Genomic DNA, 16905 nt, shown 5'->3' with positions numbered 1-16905 from the left:
ACACTATAGTGGTACAGTGGTTAGATCTGAGACAATTACAAGAACTGTGATAAAAACAGGCCAATTAGCCCCACAAGCTTGTCCATTCTATTCAACTAATTAATTTTGACTGTTGCATAAAAAAAGAATTATCTAGAGATTAGACTTTACTATAACCAAGATGCCCTTTTAATTGATGATGGAGTATTGTGATTTGTAGATTGAGCTATTGGCTTTAAGGCAAATACGGTAAGGTGATTGGTGGAGGAAAAAAATGTGTTTTGAAAATAATAAGCTGATAATTCATCCATTTTGCTGTTTTAGGTTGTAAGAGCCATGGAGGCTCGTCGATGTGGATTGCTGTTCTTCTGGGCAATGTGCTCCGAGGAATTGGTGAGGCAACGATAATACCCTTAGGAGTGTCCTATATCGATGATTTCACAACACCAGAGAATTCAGCTTTCTATATTGGTAAGATTACATTTTTCATCTCCTATCTTGATTAACGTAATCATTCTTCATACTCATTTAAATTGCCAATGTCATTCTTTCTCTCTTTTCAATGTATTTCAGGAATATTGCACACCATTGCCGTAATAGGGCCTTTGTTTGGTTTTACCCTGGGGTCCTTTTGTGCCAAACTCTACGTAGATATTGGTTTCATCAATCTGGGTATGTAAATGAGGTTACCTAATCAATAAAGAAAAAAGTAAATGCTTGTTGCTTCCTAGCGAAATGATATTTTGATTGTCAATACAGTGATTTATTCAGTGTAACCACATCTTGTTCTATTGCACTACTAAATGAGGAACATGAAGATGAAGAAAATGGACAGATGGAAATCAAACAATGTATTATCACACCAAACAACTTTTGGACTCTCCTACAGTATATTTCCTTTAGAATTGTCAGTACAGCAAATTATGAGTGTAAATGGACTTACTGCTTTCTATATCGTATATCCTACCTTTATGATTCACGTTGTCAGGGATCAAATTTGTTATCAGTGTTCCTCTATAGCATTTCAAATCCAGATTGGGGATTTTTTAAAGGTTTTGTCATTTATGGAATTCTTAATAGCTAGCACGGTTTACTTATTTTTGTAAATGCTATGTCATTGTTTTGTGCAGCTGACTGCTCCCATGTGCGATGTTTTTTAACAAGTTCTGTCATTTTGTGAGAAGTGAATGTAGGGACATAGATTAAAAGGAGACATGAGACATTGGCATGCACTATGCTCTTGGCATCCTTCTCTGAAACATCAGGAGCACGGTACACTGGTTACTCAATGAAATTAGCCTATGACTCAACCCACCAGGGCTATTCACAAGTCCTCAATTATCTTCTTCACTAAATACACACCTAATGCCAGCGTCGTCTGCAGCAGATAAAAGACAACTCTAAGATGTTGAACATAATGCACATTTACAGTCATCCTCTGTCCAATATATGCATATTTGCCCATTTTAACCTTTTCTTTTTATTTGCCTATTTCACATATGAGTTTTTCTTTGAAGCTCTGCCTCTAAGGCTAGCATCCAAGAATTGCATTTTTGTCATTTTTAGTGTTTAAAGAAGAAGTTAACTGAGGATCAATAAGGCATTTGTTTCTCAAACTACTGACTCTTTCAGCAGTGCTAATGCAATTGGAAAGGTTTCTCTAATAACCTATTAGCATGTAAACATGACAAATTAAGGGTAACCTAACAGAGTTTATCATTAGGACGCTAAAGGAATTGCTGGTAAAAATGGGCTTTGCAGCCATATGTGAATAATAAATGAAACCTCGGTTATTTCAAGGCACCATGGCTATTATAAACACCATTTATTCCTTGGCTAAATTTTTAAATCAGTTTAATGGTACCTTGGGAAAAACAGATATCAATTTCTATCAAGAACATGAAAATGTTTGTGAGACCCCAAACATTTAACCAGTAGTGTGCAAGTTAGATTTATTAGTGACTCTAAACTAGCCTGGTTTGAGTCTCATTCTGTCAATGAGTATGCCCTTCAAAAGACTGGCTCCTAACAAAGTGCTTTCAGATAAGCAGCTTAAAAAATGGGTAGATGAATAACAAGAGTAACAGAACAAGATTATGTAGTTCAAAAATATTTAAACAGTAAATGAATAATACTACACCCAGCAGAACAACATAGCAGAATTGTAAAGAAAATGGTAAGCAGAGGGCTGCTGTCAATGCACAGCCCATCATGATGTGAATAGCTAGAAAGTCTGTCACATTTAGGATTTGAATTTAGTGGAATTGTGCAAAATCAGTCAGATATACAGAATCATCCTGACAAACTCTGCAGCAAAAGAAAAGGAATTTTGCTATACGTATGTCATATGCAGTGACCTAATTTTTGCTGAGCTCAATGAGAATTCCATCATTCATCATAAATTAGCAACTTTTTGTGAGCAGAACATATACAGAACGCTTGAACTTCATATTATATATGAAAGTCTTAGCTACAAGGTTGAATCAAGGTTTAACAGTGGATTATTAATTAACAGTAAAAACATTAACATTAAGTTTGTATTTCTTTGTAACTTAAAAATTGCTAAAACTGAAGCAGGTTGTTCAGTCAAATAAACCTTTTTTATTAGCTAATAGTTTAATTTTTCCACTATGTCATTGAGTTTTTTCTTAAAAGCCACTGGGACATCCACTTCAACTCTCATGAGTTGTAAGGTCACTGCTGAAATTCCAGACTGTCTCCTTATTCTATCTTTCATGATTAACTTTTTCTATGCTTGACCTTGTAGATTCTGTTACAATCTCCATGAAGGATGCTCGATGGGTAGGTGCTTGGTGGTTGGGCTTCATCATTGCAGGAGGGCTGTCCTTGCTTTCAGCTCTCCCCTTCTGGTTTCTGCCTAAATCTGTGCCTGAAGAGGAAGTAGATGGCAAGGGGACAACCACAGAAACAATGGAGCATCCGTATTCCCCAGAACAGCAAAGCAAAGATCATGCATCGGGGCAGCAAGAACCGCTTTCAGACATCATCAAAGGTGCTCCATAATTTCTTATACATCATTTTCCATCCAACCAAAGCTTACTGGAGTTCTTGGCATTGTCTGGGGTAACACTGGAATATTATGCACAAGACAATTAACTTCAGCATTAACAATAAGATTTATGAGGAGAAGAGAGTACCAGTTGAAATAGATATTAGGAAAGCTAAACGGCAGTTACAGAAAAATATTGTGAAAAATGTAAAAGTTGACTCAAACAGATTACTTTCAGCATTTTAGTAGCCAAATAATAATCACAGAGGATGTGAAGTGTATTAGGAAAAATAAGAGTGAAATAAACATACTATACAAAAAGTAAAATAGCAACAACCTTGTGGTTTGGGGTTACAACAATGTCACTATTCCTCTTGTATTTTGTTAAAGGCAACTAAAAGGGGTTGGCATCAGGGGAACATCCAGGCTTAAGTGTTTCTGGCCAACCTAAGTGAATTCAAAATTTACAATTAATCTGTCAGAGAGAGAATGATAAGGTGGAATAGCAAATGCTCAAAATATCTTACTAAAGTTTTTATTTGTGAACAAGTTGATAACTTTTTGGTAGTTACAGGGAACCGTAAGAAGGTCAGGAGTGATGTGGTGATCACCTAGACAGAAGTGCTACTAGGATTAAAATGGTTGAAATCAAACAAATCATTTAAGGGAGTTAGGGACTACTTACATAAACAATTCACATTGATTTTTTTAGAAATGATGGCAAAGTGGGGGAATTCATAAAATGTTTTAGGCTTATAAATACTTAACATTGTTCAACAATATCATCTGAGTAGCTGTAAGTTCGAACATTTGACATTGTACCACAGATACATTAATGGAAGTGTTTATTAAGAAAAACACTGAGCAGCACATGTCAACAACGGTGTGTTAGTGAATAATTAGCGTGGCTTTAGACAGAGGTGTTGTAAACTAGGAGTCCCTAGAAAGAAATATTAACATACTGTAAAAATGTACAACAGAGACACAAAACAAGTATTCGACCGACCCCCCCCACCACCTGGCTGAGATATGAAGGCAGAAGATTGTGTTTCACTAATATGGTAGAATTTCTAGAGGAAGCTGCAAAAGTATAAGATAACGGAGGTGATGTGATATTCTTTATTTTGATTTATGGAAAGATATTGATAAGGTACCACATGAAAGGTTAGTGATCAAACTAAAAAAAAAACTATGAATCTAAAGTGCAGTGTGTAGATAGGTACAAAAAAGGTTCAAACCTAGAAAAGCAAGTGGTTATTGTAAGAGGAACTTATTCTGAATTAAACATGCTCTAAATATCATGCCTCAGAGATCTGAGCTGAGGCAGATGCAGTTTTTTTATTTAATTTGTGATGTAATCAGACTGAACAAGATAAAGAGCTGGGGTACTAGCCAGGTGAACGATTTTAATAGGCTAATTATCTGTAGAATATGAAACAAAACCAGATGAACATGGCGAAAAGGAACCTTGTCAGATCATTGTCTCCTCACAAAGAGGGTGGCTACTGGAGAGAGACCTCTTCTCGCAGTTGCAGTTTCCTAAGTGAACACTGACTTCTGGGTGTTACCGTTCTTATACATAGAAAAGAACTTCATGATGTCAGAAGAAGTGATGCTTTAAATCTGTTGGCCTTCTGTCATCTACTCTGAAGGCAAAATGAAAGAAGGACTTAGTGAGAGCAAATTACACTTAATTTCAGAGTCTTGAAGATGCCCCCTGCTTGTGCATGTTTGACATGTAAATGAACTTACTGAGAATGTCATTAACAAACAGGTTACATTTGCTGATGACGAGTCAGAATCAGTACAGATGGACCTCAACAGAATTCAGACTGTAGCCGATGTAGTGTTTGCCAGATAATATTGAAGGTAATTAAATGTAATGTGTTAAACGTTGGAAGTAAAAATATTAGATATGAATACAGCATTGGGGAAGGGCAGGCAAATATGTGGAGTACAAGTCAAGGGAGGTTATTGTTAAAGATTATGAAACACTAGTGAGACCTCACCTGGAATCCTGTGTGCAGACATGGTATTATTATTGCAAAAATATGTAACAGCATTAGAGAAAGTCCAGAGAAGTGCAAACAGACTGATTCCAGGACAGCAGGGGATAACCTATGAGAAAAGATTGAAAAATCTGAATAATTTCAATTTCACCAAGTGGATGTTAAGAGGGGACATGACTTAAGTGCTTAAAATTGTTAAGGGAATTAGTACAGTGGAACCAGGAAATTACCTTAAAATGAGTTCTTCAACAAGAACACATGATCATTGATAGAAACATCTGAAAGGTAAATCTCACAAAAATATTAGAAAAATTTACCCTTCTCACAGTGGTCCCATAGATATGTAGGTAGAATAAAAGACCAATAAGTAATATATTATATATATTACCAATAAGTAATATAATAATAAGGGTGAGAAATCTTCAAAATTCAACTGGAAGATATTTTGTAAAAGTTTGGTGAATAAGAACTTAATAGGTTATGCTCATTGGAATGAACTGTGCTGTGATAGACAATATCCTTCATTTTCAAAGAAGTCATTCACAGTGACCACATGAGAATGCAGAACAATTCTTTATTTGCACATAGATATGCACAAATGTCTCAACCCATGAAGTGAGCAATCAATAATACAATTGATTTGCTTTTCTGCTAACATTACCTCATCTAATATATCACATCTGATCTTAATATTCAGAATTCTATCATTTTAACCAATCAGCTACAGCCACCAGTAACCTTGTATACATGTCGATTCTTCCATTATTCTAACTATCGCTTCATTAATAGGCATGTCCTATTAGTTTTTCCATTGATCTTATTACCGCTTCATACTAGGGGCTTTCTCACTAGTTTGTCCTAGCCTTTTTAAGGGGGTGTTCATTACTCATTTACTTCATTTTAACCTTGGTAATTACTTTGGCAGCTCCTCTAAGATGAGGAAAAAGCCTCACGTGCTCAAGCTTTAAGCCACTTTTCATTAACCATTTAGGTACCTTCAGTCCTTTTCCTTATGTTTTAATTAATTCATTATTACAACTTAATATGTAATAATTTGCAAACGTTATATATTAACTAAAATTCCATATTTGTTTTTAACAATATTTTCTGTTGTCAATTTACTGTCTAGATACTGTAGCTCAGTCAACTGGGCAGTATAGGCTTGAGAATGTTGTGTTATTTTACCCATTTCTATTCCTCATGTAATTTACATTTTGTGGTTACTGTTCTAGTCTTCTCAATGAAACATATCCTGTCACAGAGCCACACTGCTCATTGTCTGCTGTCAAACTGGTTGTATTTTGCTCTGTTCTGTTGACTTGTGGCCCTTGCTAATGTCTTCCAAATGGATGGTTATTGAGTAATTTGTTATCAGTTCTTTCTTTCTCAACCAGAGAGAACATTAAAATACAATTCCTATACTACATACTGAAAAGTAAACTTGTTTTTTTACATGCAATACTATAATTATGGTCACTTCCATATACACATCAATAAGGAAAACATTTTTAATTTGAATAATTCTAATTATACTTTAAAAATAAATCTGTTTTGATGTTATTACATTTGTTGTACTGTATTATGTTATCAGCAATAGGAGCACATGACAATGTTGCCACCTCATACTTGACAGTGCTTCTGTTCCAAATCTGCTATTAGTTGGTAGCCTTCTATGAAGAGTCAACATGTTCTTCAGCTCCCACCATTGGTCTTCTGTGAGGAGTCAGCAAGTTCTTCAGATTCTTCCATGGGTTTCTAGATCATATACGTTCAGTGTGTTCTAATCAGATCGTGAATGCTTTTGAAATTAAATTGTTTTAGTACAGCTCGCCTTTCTGAAATAAAATCCTGTAAATGAGCTAAAATTTTGCCAGACAGAAAAAGGCACAAGTGGTCGCCAATCCAACTGACTAGGATTTATGCTTTTATAGTGGTGTTCCTGATAGAAATCTTATGGAACCTGTATTGCAGATTTGCACATAATCCTTGTTTGATAATTTTAACATTGTTTCTATTTTTTTTTTCAGATTTCTTGCCCTCCATAAAAAGGTTGTTAACAAACAAAACATACTTCTTGTATCTGATTACAAACATTGTAATGTTCAATGCCTTCATCATATTAATAACATACTCACCAAAATACTTTGAGCAGCAGTTTGGAGAATCTGCATCTAAAACAAACTTTTTCATTGGTAAGAGAATTTTTGAATGAAATGCACTAAAATCAAGGAGGAAATTACACTGGGTTGAATGAAAAATATATATAATAATGGAGCAAAACAACTTTGTACAGTTATGGTTAAACAGGTCTTCCAATGGGAAAAGAGTCATGTGATTTCTGAATTTGACCTATTTCTAGCTGAAACACATTAGAAAATGTAGCCATGGCGTAACATTCAGGAGCGTTTAAGGGACTTAGTTAACTGATCTGAAAGTTGGAGCTTTTAAAATTTTTAAAGTTACTTCATCAAAGAGTCAGTTATCACATATTTGTTTATTAAATATTGTTATAACAATGAGTCATATTAAAAAATAACAGTAATAATACAATACCATTACACATTGTAGTTGGCTTGTGATAACACAATAGCTTTCATGGATAGCAGATTCCAATTCAAGTGATGTAAAAATGGCATTGATTGATGTCCTATTGTTAGTTGTTGGTTATTTAGGTGATCTATGACTAACTGTCTTAAACTAAATTCTTAAACATAGCAGTTTTGAATGACATATCCTTGGGGATGTGATAGAATTGTTCTGCAAATTCTGCCCTATGTCTTTCAAAGAATATACCCTCTCATGGGATACGTTGAGCTTCAGCAATTAGCACTTTTATTTGGAACTTAGCTGTGATTAATTTGGAGAAAGAAGAAAGAATGTCTGTCAATACTCTGGTGTTGTGTCACTGGGGACCTAGAACTCTACTAGATTTGAGAGAGATGTGGCTGTACTCATCTGTTAAAGGCTTGTTCCTGTTTAAATGCTCTCTACTGTTGTGCATGAGAGGGGTTTTGGAATTGGTTTATTACCATATTTTAGCTAAAATAAATGTGTTTGGATCATTGTGAACATGTGATTGGATACCTGAAATGTGGATTATTTTATACAGTTTTGAGTCATTTTAGATTTTTTCAAGCATGTTTTGATATTTTTTTGCTCATGTTCTGGGCGGGTCCCCTTTGAAGCTTATTATATCAATAGTTTTGTTTTTTCTATTCTCCATTCAAAATTTTTCTTAGCTGTCACTAAAAACCAACCAGGTTTAATAATAATAATAATATCTTTTTGGGTGAAGTATTCCTTTAAGATGATAAATCTGTTCTGTAGCTCTATTCATTGATTGAGAATTACATAATCAGGCCTTTACATTCTTTCACTTCAAAATGGCTCTGACAATGTGCTAGAACTTCTGAATGAGTGATGAGAACCACTACAGTGACCTCTTTCCCCAGTTTAAACTTGTATATTGTTGTTTCATGATTGTAGGACCATGATGACAACCTCTGGGTGTGTTCCAGGTGTTCTTTCACTAGAGTCACAATTTTTCAAACAGCCTTTAAACTGTGTGACACAATCCAGGATATTTGTTCTGGTGTTTGACTGCTCTTCCCATTCTTTCATTATACCCAAATTCCCTAGGATTGCCTTCTGTGCAACAACGTTGAAGGTTAAAAGCCAGAGGGTACTTGCATTACCCTTTCCATAAGTAAACTGGACAAAAGGGAGAAGCAGCAGCTAAGATTTGTTTTAGTCTTGTTAAATCTTTCTGCTGATCCGTCACATTGAGTATGAAATACATACATCTTTATATTGGTGATTTTTATTGTTTTTTATTGATTTTTATTGGTTTCAACATTTATTTGAATACTCATGACAAAAAAAGGTTTTCCACTGGCTGCTTAACTATCCTTAGGAATGCACAGTTATGATTTCATCCATATTACTTCTTTAGTGATCATCTTTGCATTGGCAATGTGAGGCAATACTGATTTTGGGATATGTGCCAAATGAAACTCAAGCCAGAACTCATTGAATATTTTCCTTTGGAGAATGACAAATAGAAGTATTAATGTCTCTGCCATTATTCTCATTTGAACCTAAAAACCATTCATCTTCCCCAAGGATGCTCTCCAGAGCAGACTTAAGTGTTTGCATCTTCTTTCACTCCAGAGGTCTTTAGGCCTTCTCCCGTTTCTCTGTTCAGCCCCACAGCAGGCTGCAGCTGTGAACTACTAGCTCAAAGAACTTGTCCATGGTATTCCATATATAGTACTATAGATTTACATACAAATCTGTAAAGTGAAACTAGAAGATCCTGCAAAAGTTGATCAGCTGCAACCATTTTCACCACATTTTCAACTGAATTAACTCTAGGCTCCATACCACAAACTACAGGACTTGATTGGATCCTAAGCCCAAATGTAGAAGTGACTTGCATGGGGAAGCTGAGCTGACTCCTAATCCATTAAAAATTTCCCACTTCAGTACAAGTTATAGGCAAGATGTTTATTTGAGGTCATGACATACACACTGAACCTGCCTGGACAACTAATATGTGTGTCCATTTCTCTTAAGGCCAGCAATAACTAGTGACAGTTCTCCTCTCAGAAGAACTGAGATAAGCTTCTACATCACCCTACTCCTCTTGGCTCATCTTGTGAAAGAGTTGTGTAGGTCTTGCCTCATGGGTAGGTTGAAGAGATGGCTCAGATGCAGTCATTCCTGTTTCTGATATCTACATAGATAGTCTACCCCTAGCAAAGACAACCTCCTTATTTCCATTCCTGTTTCTGCTGTAGTGATCTGTAGCTCCAGAAGTCTGAGGATGTTTTCATCTTTAGGCTGGTTCACCAGACTAGAAATCTACTTTAATAAAATGACAGGGGTCTGCATATCTGTGTGTCCATTGAGTTGCTATGTCTCTGTTATGTACCATTTGGTATAGGATTGTAAAAGCAACACTAATGTTTGTGGGGCGCCATCCATTGGAATTAAAATTGCAATGCATTTAATTAGTGTACAGTGGAACCTCGGTTCACGACCATAATTCGTTCCAAAACTCCGGTCGTAAACCGATTTGGTCGTGAACCGAAGCAATTTCCCTCATAGGATTGTATGTAAATACAATTAATCCGTTCCAGACCGTACGAACTGTATGTAAATATATATTTTTTAAATTTTTAAGCACAAATATAGTTAATTATACCATAGAATGCACAGCGTAATAGTAAACTAAATGTAAAAACATTGAATAACACTGAGAAAACCTTGAACAACAGGGAAAACTAACACTGCAATAGTTCGCGCTATAGTGCTAGGAACCGTTCGCTAAAAACACATTTTTTTTAATGAGTTTTAAGCATAGGGGAAAAAATGAACATTTGAAAAATCCGTAATTTAATAAACCACCAAGAAAAGTAACATTGCAACAATGCAGGCTACGAACCGATCGCTGTAAACAACTGAAAACAAAAACAAGCCTTCTCTACCTTATGCGTCCCTCCCTCTCTCGCTCGCTCTCTCTCTTGCGAGCCTGGAGCGCCTGTGTGTGTGTGTGTGTCTCTCTAGCGCGCTCCTGTGTGTGTGCGTGCGCCTCTCTCTCGCGCTCCTGTGTGTGTGCGTCTCTCTCTCTCTCACGCTGCCTGTGTGTGTGCACGTCTGTCTCTCTCTGGTGCTACCTGTGTGTGTGTGCGGCTCTCTCTCTCTCTCTGCCTGTGTGTGTGCGTGGCTCTCTCTCGCTGCCTGTGTGTGTGTGCGCGGCTCTCTGCTGCCTGTGTGTGTGCATGGCTCTCTCTCTGTCTGCCTGTGTGTGTGTGTGGCTCTCTCTCACTGCCTGTGTGTGTGTGCGGGGCTCTCTCTCGCGCGCTGCCTGTGTGTGTATCACGCTCTCTCGCTCTCTCTCTTGCTCGCTGCACAGGAAATGCACAGGGAGAGACAGAACATGTACAAACCGAATGGGAACCTGGCTTGTTCATATACCGAGGGTGTGGTCGTGAACCGAGGCAAAAGTTTGGCAAACTTTTTGGTCGTAAACCGATTTGTACGTGTATCGAGACGTTCGTGAACCAAGGTTCCACTGTATATATTACAAAATACATTCCAGTAGATGGTGCACTACAAATGTAAACACTGAATACACTGAGGTCTACATTGATTACAGTAATCCCTCCTCCATCGCGGGGTTGCGTTCCAGAGCCACCCGCGAAATAAGAAAATCCGCGAAGTAGAAACCATATGTTTATATGGTTATTTTTATATTGTCATGCTTGGGTCACAGATTTGTGTAGAGAGACAGGAACGTTATTCAAACACTGCAAACAAACATTTGTCTCTTTTTCAAAAGTTTAAACTGTGCTCCATGACAAGACAGAGATGACAGTTCTGTCTCACAATTAAAAGAATGCAAACATATCTTCCTCTTCAAAGGAGTGCGTGTCAGGAGCAGAGAATGTCACATAGATAGAGAAAACAATCTCTAGCAAACAAATCAATAGGGCTGTTTGGCTTTTAAGTATGCGAAGCACCGCGGCACAAAGCTGTTGAAGGCGGCAGCTCACACCCCCTCCGTCAGGAGCAGAGAGAGAGAGAGAGAGAGAGAGAGAGAGATAGAGAGAGACAGACAGAGTTTGTTTTTCAGTCAAAAATCAATACGTGCCCTTCGAGCTTTTAAGTATGCGAAGCACCGTGCAGCATGTCGTTTCAGGAAGCAGCTGCACAAAAGATAGCAATGTGAAGATAATCTTTCAGCATTTTTAGACGAGCGTCCGTATCGTCTAGGTGTGCGAACAGCCCCCCTGCTCAATCCCCATACGTCAGGATCAGAGAAAGTCAGCGCAAGAGAGAGAGAAGAGTAAGCAATCTAGCTTCTCAGCCATCTGCCAATAGCGTCCCTTGTATGAAATCAACTGGGCAAACCAACTGAGGAAGCATGTACCATAAATTAAAAGACCCATTGTCCGCAGAAATCCGCGAACCAGCAAAAAATCCGCGATATATATTTAAATATGCTTACATATAAAATCCGCGATGGAGTGAAGCCGCGAAAGGCGAAGCGCGATATAGCGAGGGATCACTGTACTTAGATTTTAACCTGTCTTAGACTGATAGCACAGCTAGTTATAAAATAAATATGCAAGGGCTAAAAAGAAACACGTGGTGTCCCATGTAGGTAATCTCAGTTTAATGATGGTTACAAAGTAAACATTGAAAAATTGAAAACTAATGGCAGTTACTAAAGCTCTTCATTGTGTAACATACAGTATTTCATTTATTATCTGGACAGGCTAGTCTTGTAGTTACAGGCATTTTGTACACTTGTGTTCCCTTGATGAACACGAGTATCAGTGACTTACAGTATATTAGTTTGTTTTCAAAATGTGATCCACAACCACGAGTTAAGTAAACCACAAGGAGACAGTCACTGCACTTGATCAAAGTGACACTTAAATCTCTAAGATACTATTGTAGTGTTTGTCATTTACTTAAACCCATGGGTACTGGTCAATAACATAAAACCCTCATTTACTGACATGTTTCATGGCATTAACATCATTTTGTCAATTTACCTTATTTGCCACACCTTCAAATGTATTAAAGTTTCCTTCTTGTTTTATTTCTTTTTATTGTATTTGTGTTGTACTTATATAGTAATACAGACCAAGAGAGAAAACTGGGACAACACAAAAATTGGCAATTTAGCCTTTCCTTTATCTTCTTCTTCTTCTTTTGGCTGCTCCCATTAGGGGTTGCCACAGCGGATCATCTTCTTCCATATCTTTCTGTCCTCTGCATCTTGTTCTGTTACACCCATCGCCTGCATGTCCTCTCTCACCACATCCATAAACCTTCGCTTAGGCCTTCCTCTTTTCCTCTTGCCTGGAAGCTCTATCCTTAGCATCCTTCTCCCAATATACTCAGCATCTCTCCTCTGCATATGTCCAAACCAACACAATCGCGCCTTTATATGGGTATATTTATTGTTTCATTAAAATCAAACTGCTTTCTGAACTTCATACTCCAATGGGAACTTATCTATTGTTATAGTCACAGAGTATGCCTCTAAACCACCACATAAGAGCTCTCGGTCCAACTTATAACTGAAGTTCTCCATTTTTTATCCTACTCCACTCTGCTTCTATTCCTCTGAAGTGATCACACTCACTCCTTCTCTCTTTCTCTCTGTCTAATTTCTTGTTTAACTACAATAATTACAGTCTTCTTAAGTATTTTCTTAAATATGTTTAGCTGTGATGGTGTCACACATAACGTGGCTTCAGGTGAAGTGATTACACACCACCTGTCGGTAAAAACAGTATGGTAACGGCCATGTGAAGGAGATGGGAAAAAATACTAAATAATAGTAGTAACACAATAAAATTTAATAAAGTTCTAATTAAAATATTAAGAGAAATTATACTGAAATCATTACACTGAGACATCAACACAGGATGCCTTGCACTTGGCATGAATTATTCCTAATGGTTAATAATAATAATAATTCTTTGCATTTATATAGCACTTTTCTCACTACTCAAAGCGCTCAGCAATAGCAGGCTAAGGGCCTTGCTCAAGGGCCCAATAGAGTAGAGCCCCTATTGGCATTTACGGAATTCGAAACGGCAACCTTCCGATTGCCAGTGCAGATCCCTAGCCTCAGAGCCACCACTCCGGTTGACACAGTTGTTCTAGAAAAGTTAATTCTTGAAACCATTACAGTAGCAGACACACAGTCTTTCCACATCTGCCTGCTGCACAATATTTTTATCTTTATATTTTATAACCAGCTGTATCTTTGTCCCAATAAAAGATAATTTAGCATTGTCAAGTCCTGAATTAATCCACATTTTAAATCACTGAAAGTGCTTCTCGTCTGTCAGTTCACGCATGCACTATGGTTCTCCTTTTGATTTATTGCAATTCAACACTTGTGCATTACGTTCATGAGTAAAGATTTGTACTATTGCTTAACTTTTGAAGTTAATGTAACACAGCAGAGCACCAAGATGTAAAATTGTGACAGCACACAAAACATTTTGTATGTTTAGAATACAATCTTTTACACATGATAACTTTTCCTTCTATTCTGACTCTGATCCTGTACGCTTATAACAATCACTCCCTCTCCAGCCCTCTCTTACATATCCAGTCTTGCAATCTCTTTTATGTACAACCATTCTCCTTTAAATATTACTGTTTTAAATCATTAAAATTGATATCAGCATAGATAGTCTACTCCTGGAAGAGACAACCTCCTTAATTTCATTTGACCAGAGTGCACATCACTTCTATTGCATTGATGCTGTTAGTCTCTCAGCTACTCTACTATCATCAAGGATGAAGGGTTATTATCAAAAATGGTGAAATCTGGAACTTTGTAAGGTAAACCTATTGGATTTGATAGTTAGTATTTTTAACCTAAATACAATGTGCACTGTGGACACTAGAGGGCACTGCAGCTCCTCAAAGCCAAAACACAAGTGCAGATACACAGTTAAAGGCTTCAATAAATGTGATGTTTTATTAAATCCAAGGCCTTATACTGGTTTAAATCCTCCTTAAGGAGACTTTTCCTTTGTTTGTCTCCGGCAAGCTTTATTCACCTCCTCCTGACTCAGCTCACCTGGATGAGGCTGGGTGGCTTCTTTTATGCCAGACCTGGGAGTACTTTCCAGTGTCAAATGACTAAAGCACATCCAGGTTAGGCGGAACCACGGTCCACGTGTGTGACTTTCTTATAGCTCCCTCTGGTGGAATCCACACATCCCAACAAAGCTGTTCCCTATAACTACATATCCAAAGGTGCCCTACAGGAGTATGAATGGGAGCTCTGCCTGAGGGAAGGTGCTACTTAGCATACTGTGGGAATAAACAGCCTCCATTGCAAGGTTATTATAGTATTGCCTTTTTATATTAGTTTTTATTTTAATATTTTTTCTGACCTTACTTGGAAATTCAGTTGAGTTTTAGCTTTCCTTCATCGTGTATTTTTAGTTTTAGTTTAGTTTTTATTTCACAAAGACATTTCTATTTTATTTTTATATATATTAGTTTCAGTTTTAGTTTTAGTAATTATGGCATGGAGTGCCTACGGAGTTAGTTTTGTGTCACAATCAAACGGAACTGTACACTTAACAGATTAGGATATGAGTTTAATGTTAGTGGAAGCTTACTACACTGCTTGGTTTACTATCTGGTTTTGTTTTTGTATGATAAAAACAAGCATAATCAAAACTAGACACTGAATATGAACAATTTTACACAATTTTATACTTTTTAAAATATTTTCTCATGAAAATCACAGGGGCTTAAGAAGAACAGGGCTATTAGACTTGAATGAGTGTGCAGACCCCTGCCAGCTGTATTGAAGGAAACAAAGAACAACAAGCATGTAGTGTCAAGGTTAGGGGCAGTGAGTCTTGAATAGACCACCATAAAGGACAGTAAACCAATAATGAGCAGAGCAAGAACAGGTAATAGGAGTACGGACAGGCATAAAACAACAGAGACAGCGTCTGAGATTAAGAACAACATATACATTATCTAAACCTGTTTATCCAGAGCAGGATCACAGGAAACCTGGAGTCTACCGCAGCAGGTTTGGATGCAAGGCAGGAAAACTCCCTGGTATACAATATGTATGATAAGGCTGATGTTAATAACAAAAAGAATATGATGATTTCAACTATCTATTTTGAGAGAGAGAAAAACATTGAAAAAAGGGAGACAAATATTTTAAAAAATAATTCTGCTAATGGATTACTTTCACAATATCAGGTATTTTGAGTTGTGAATATGAACTAAAAAAGATAAATTAATAAATATGGAATAAATACAAAAATCCATTAGTATGTTTAGTTTTTCATCACTTGTCAGACTCTCTACCTTTGTTTGTATCACTTCGTTATTAAACGATGTTTTTAAAACAAAAGTGATATGCTGATCTTGTATGATGACCTAGTCAGTGCCGATCAGTGCCATTTTATTTTCAAAAACCGGGAGTGCTCTCCCCTCGACTTTCTTGTATACTCAGACATGGGGATGGATATTTGAGGAGTAAACCGCAAGACAATGATTATATTTTTATATTATGTACATTAAGGAACCATCCACAACAAATCAAATTAATAATATATTGAACAATTATTATAAAAGTAAAGTTGAGTAAATCAGACTCTGCAGCTGTATAAAAAAAAAAAAAAAAAATCGAGTATGTGTTCAGGTAAAGTACCACTTCCGGGTTATGGATTTGGCCCAAAAGTTAATACAGATCTATAATTGTGGTGCAACAACCACATGCTGAATTTCATCCATCTACAGTATCTAGTTGCGTTTTTGAGTTATCCTGTTTACACACACATAGACACAGACAGACACGCGCGCGCGCGCATGCACACACAATTCCAAAAAACAGTATTGTTGGACACTGGTTAGTCTATAACGTCAAGATTCATCAAAATATCGAGGTCGAATTTTTTCATGATTACTATACATTCTCTATACTTCGTATATGAGAAAGTAAAAACGATTTGTCCTTTGCGAAGTGGCAGGTGAATTGCTGTCAACAAAAAGCACACACCTGAGAAATAAACTGAAACGTTACTCACTCGTGATTTTTCTGTCAATATCGTAAATGTTTTGTTGACCAGCACATTCTGATTTCAGCCGTTTGAATTACATCTTGATATACAACAAGCACAAAGAAAGGTGGCAAGAGAATCGATTTCTATTTCTCACGCTTTACACACCCGCACTCAGCTTGCTCTGTCACCACAAATGCTGTGTCACCAGCTGCCGTTCACTGGATGAATATGTGCGGGCGGTTCGTGGTGGATGACTTTCTGTTTCAGAGTTAAAACTTACAAGGGTTAAAGACTAACAGCAAGAATATTCATTCAAAAACGAAAACTA

At 37.0% G+C, this 16905-nt stretch overlaps 1 protein-coding gene across 1 annotated transcript in view; it reads left to right on the top strand.

The window, feature by feature from the left end:
* The window catches only part of LOC114655675 (solute carrier organic anion transporter family member 1C1-like), a 62000-nt gene that overhangs the window by 26468 nt on the left and 18627 nt on the right, over positions 1–16905 (top strand). The window contains exons 6-9 of the mRNA XM_028806834.2: positions 304–450; positions 553–651; positions 2747–2992; positions 7026–7190. Of these exons, the coding sequence (XP_028662667.1) occupies positions 304–450; positions 553–651; positions 2747–2992; positions 7026–7190 (657 nt within the window). The remainder of the gene's footprint in view (positions 1–303; positions 451–552; positions 652–2746; positions 2993–7025; positions 7191–16905) is intronic.

The sequence above is a fragment of the Erpetoichthys calabaricus genome, chromosome 1, assembly GCF_900747795.2.
Source record: "Erpetoichthys calabaricus chromosome 1, fErpCal1.3, whole genome shotgun sequence".
Lineage (NCBI taxonomy): Eukaryota > Metazoa > Chordata > Cladistia > Polypteriformes > Polypteridae > Erpetoichthys > Erpetoichthys calabaricus.
Note: the sequence above shows the minus strand (reverse complement) of the source record. Positions and strands in the feature narration are given on the sequence as shown.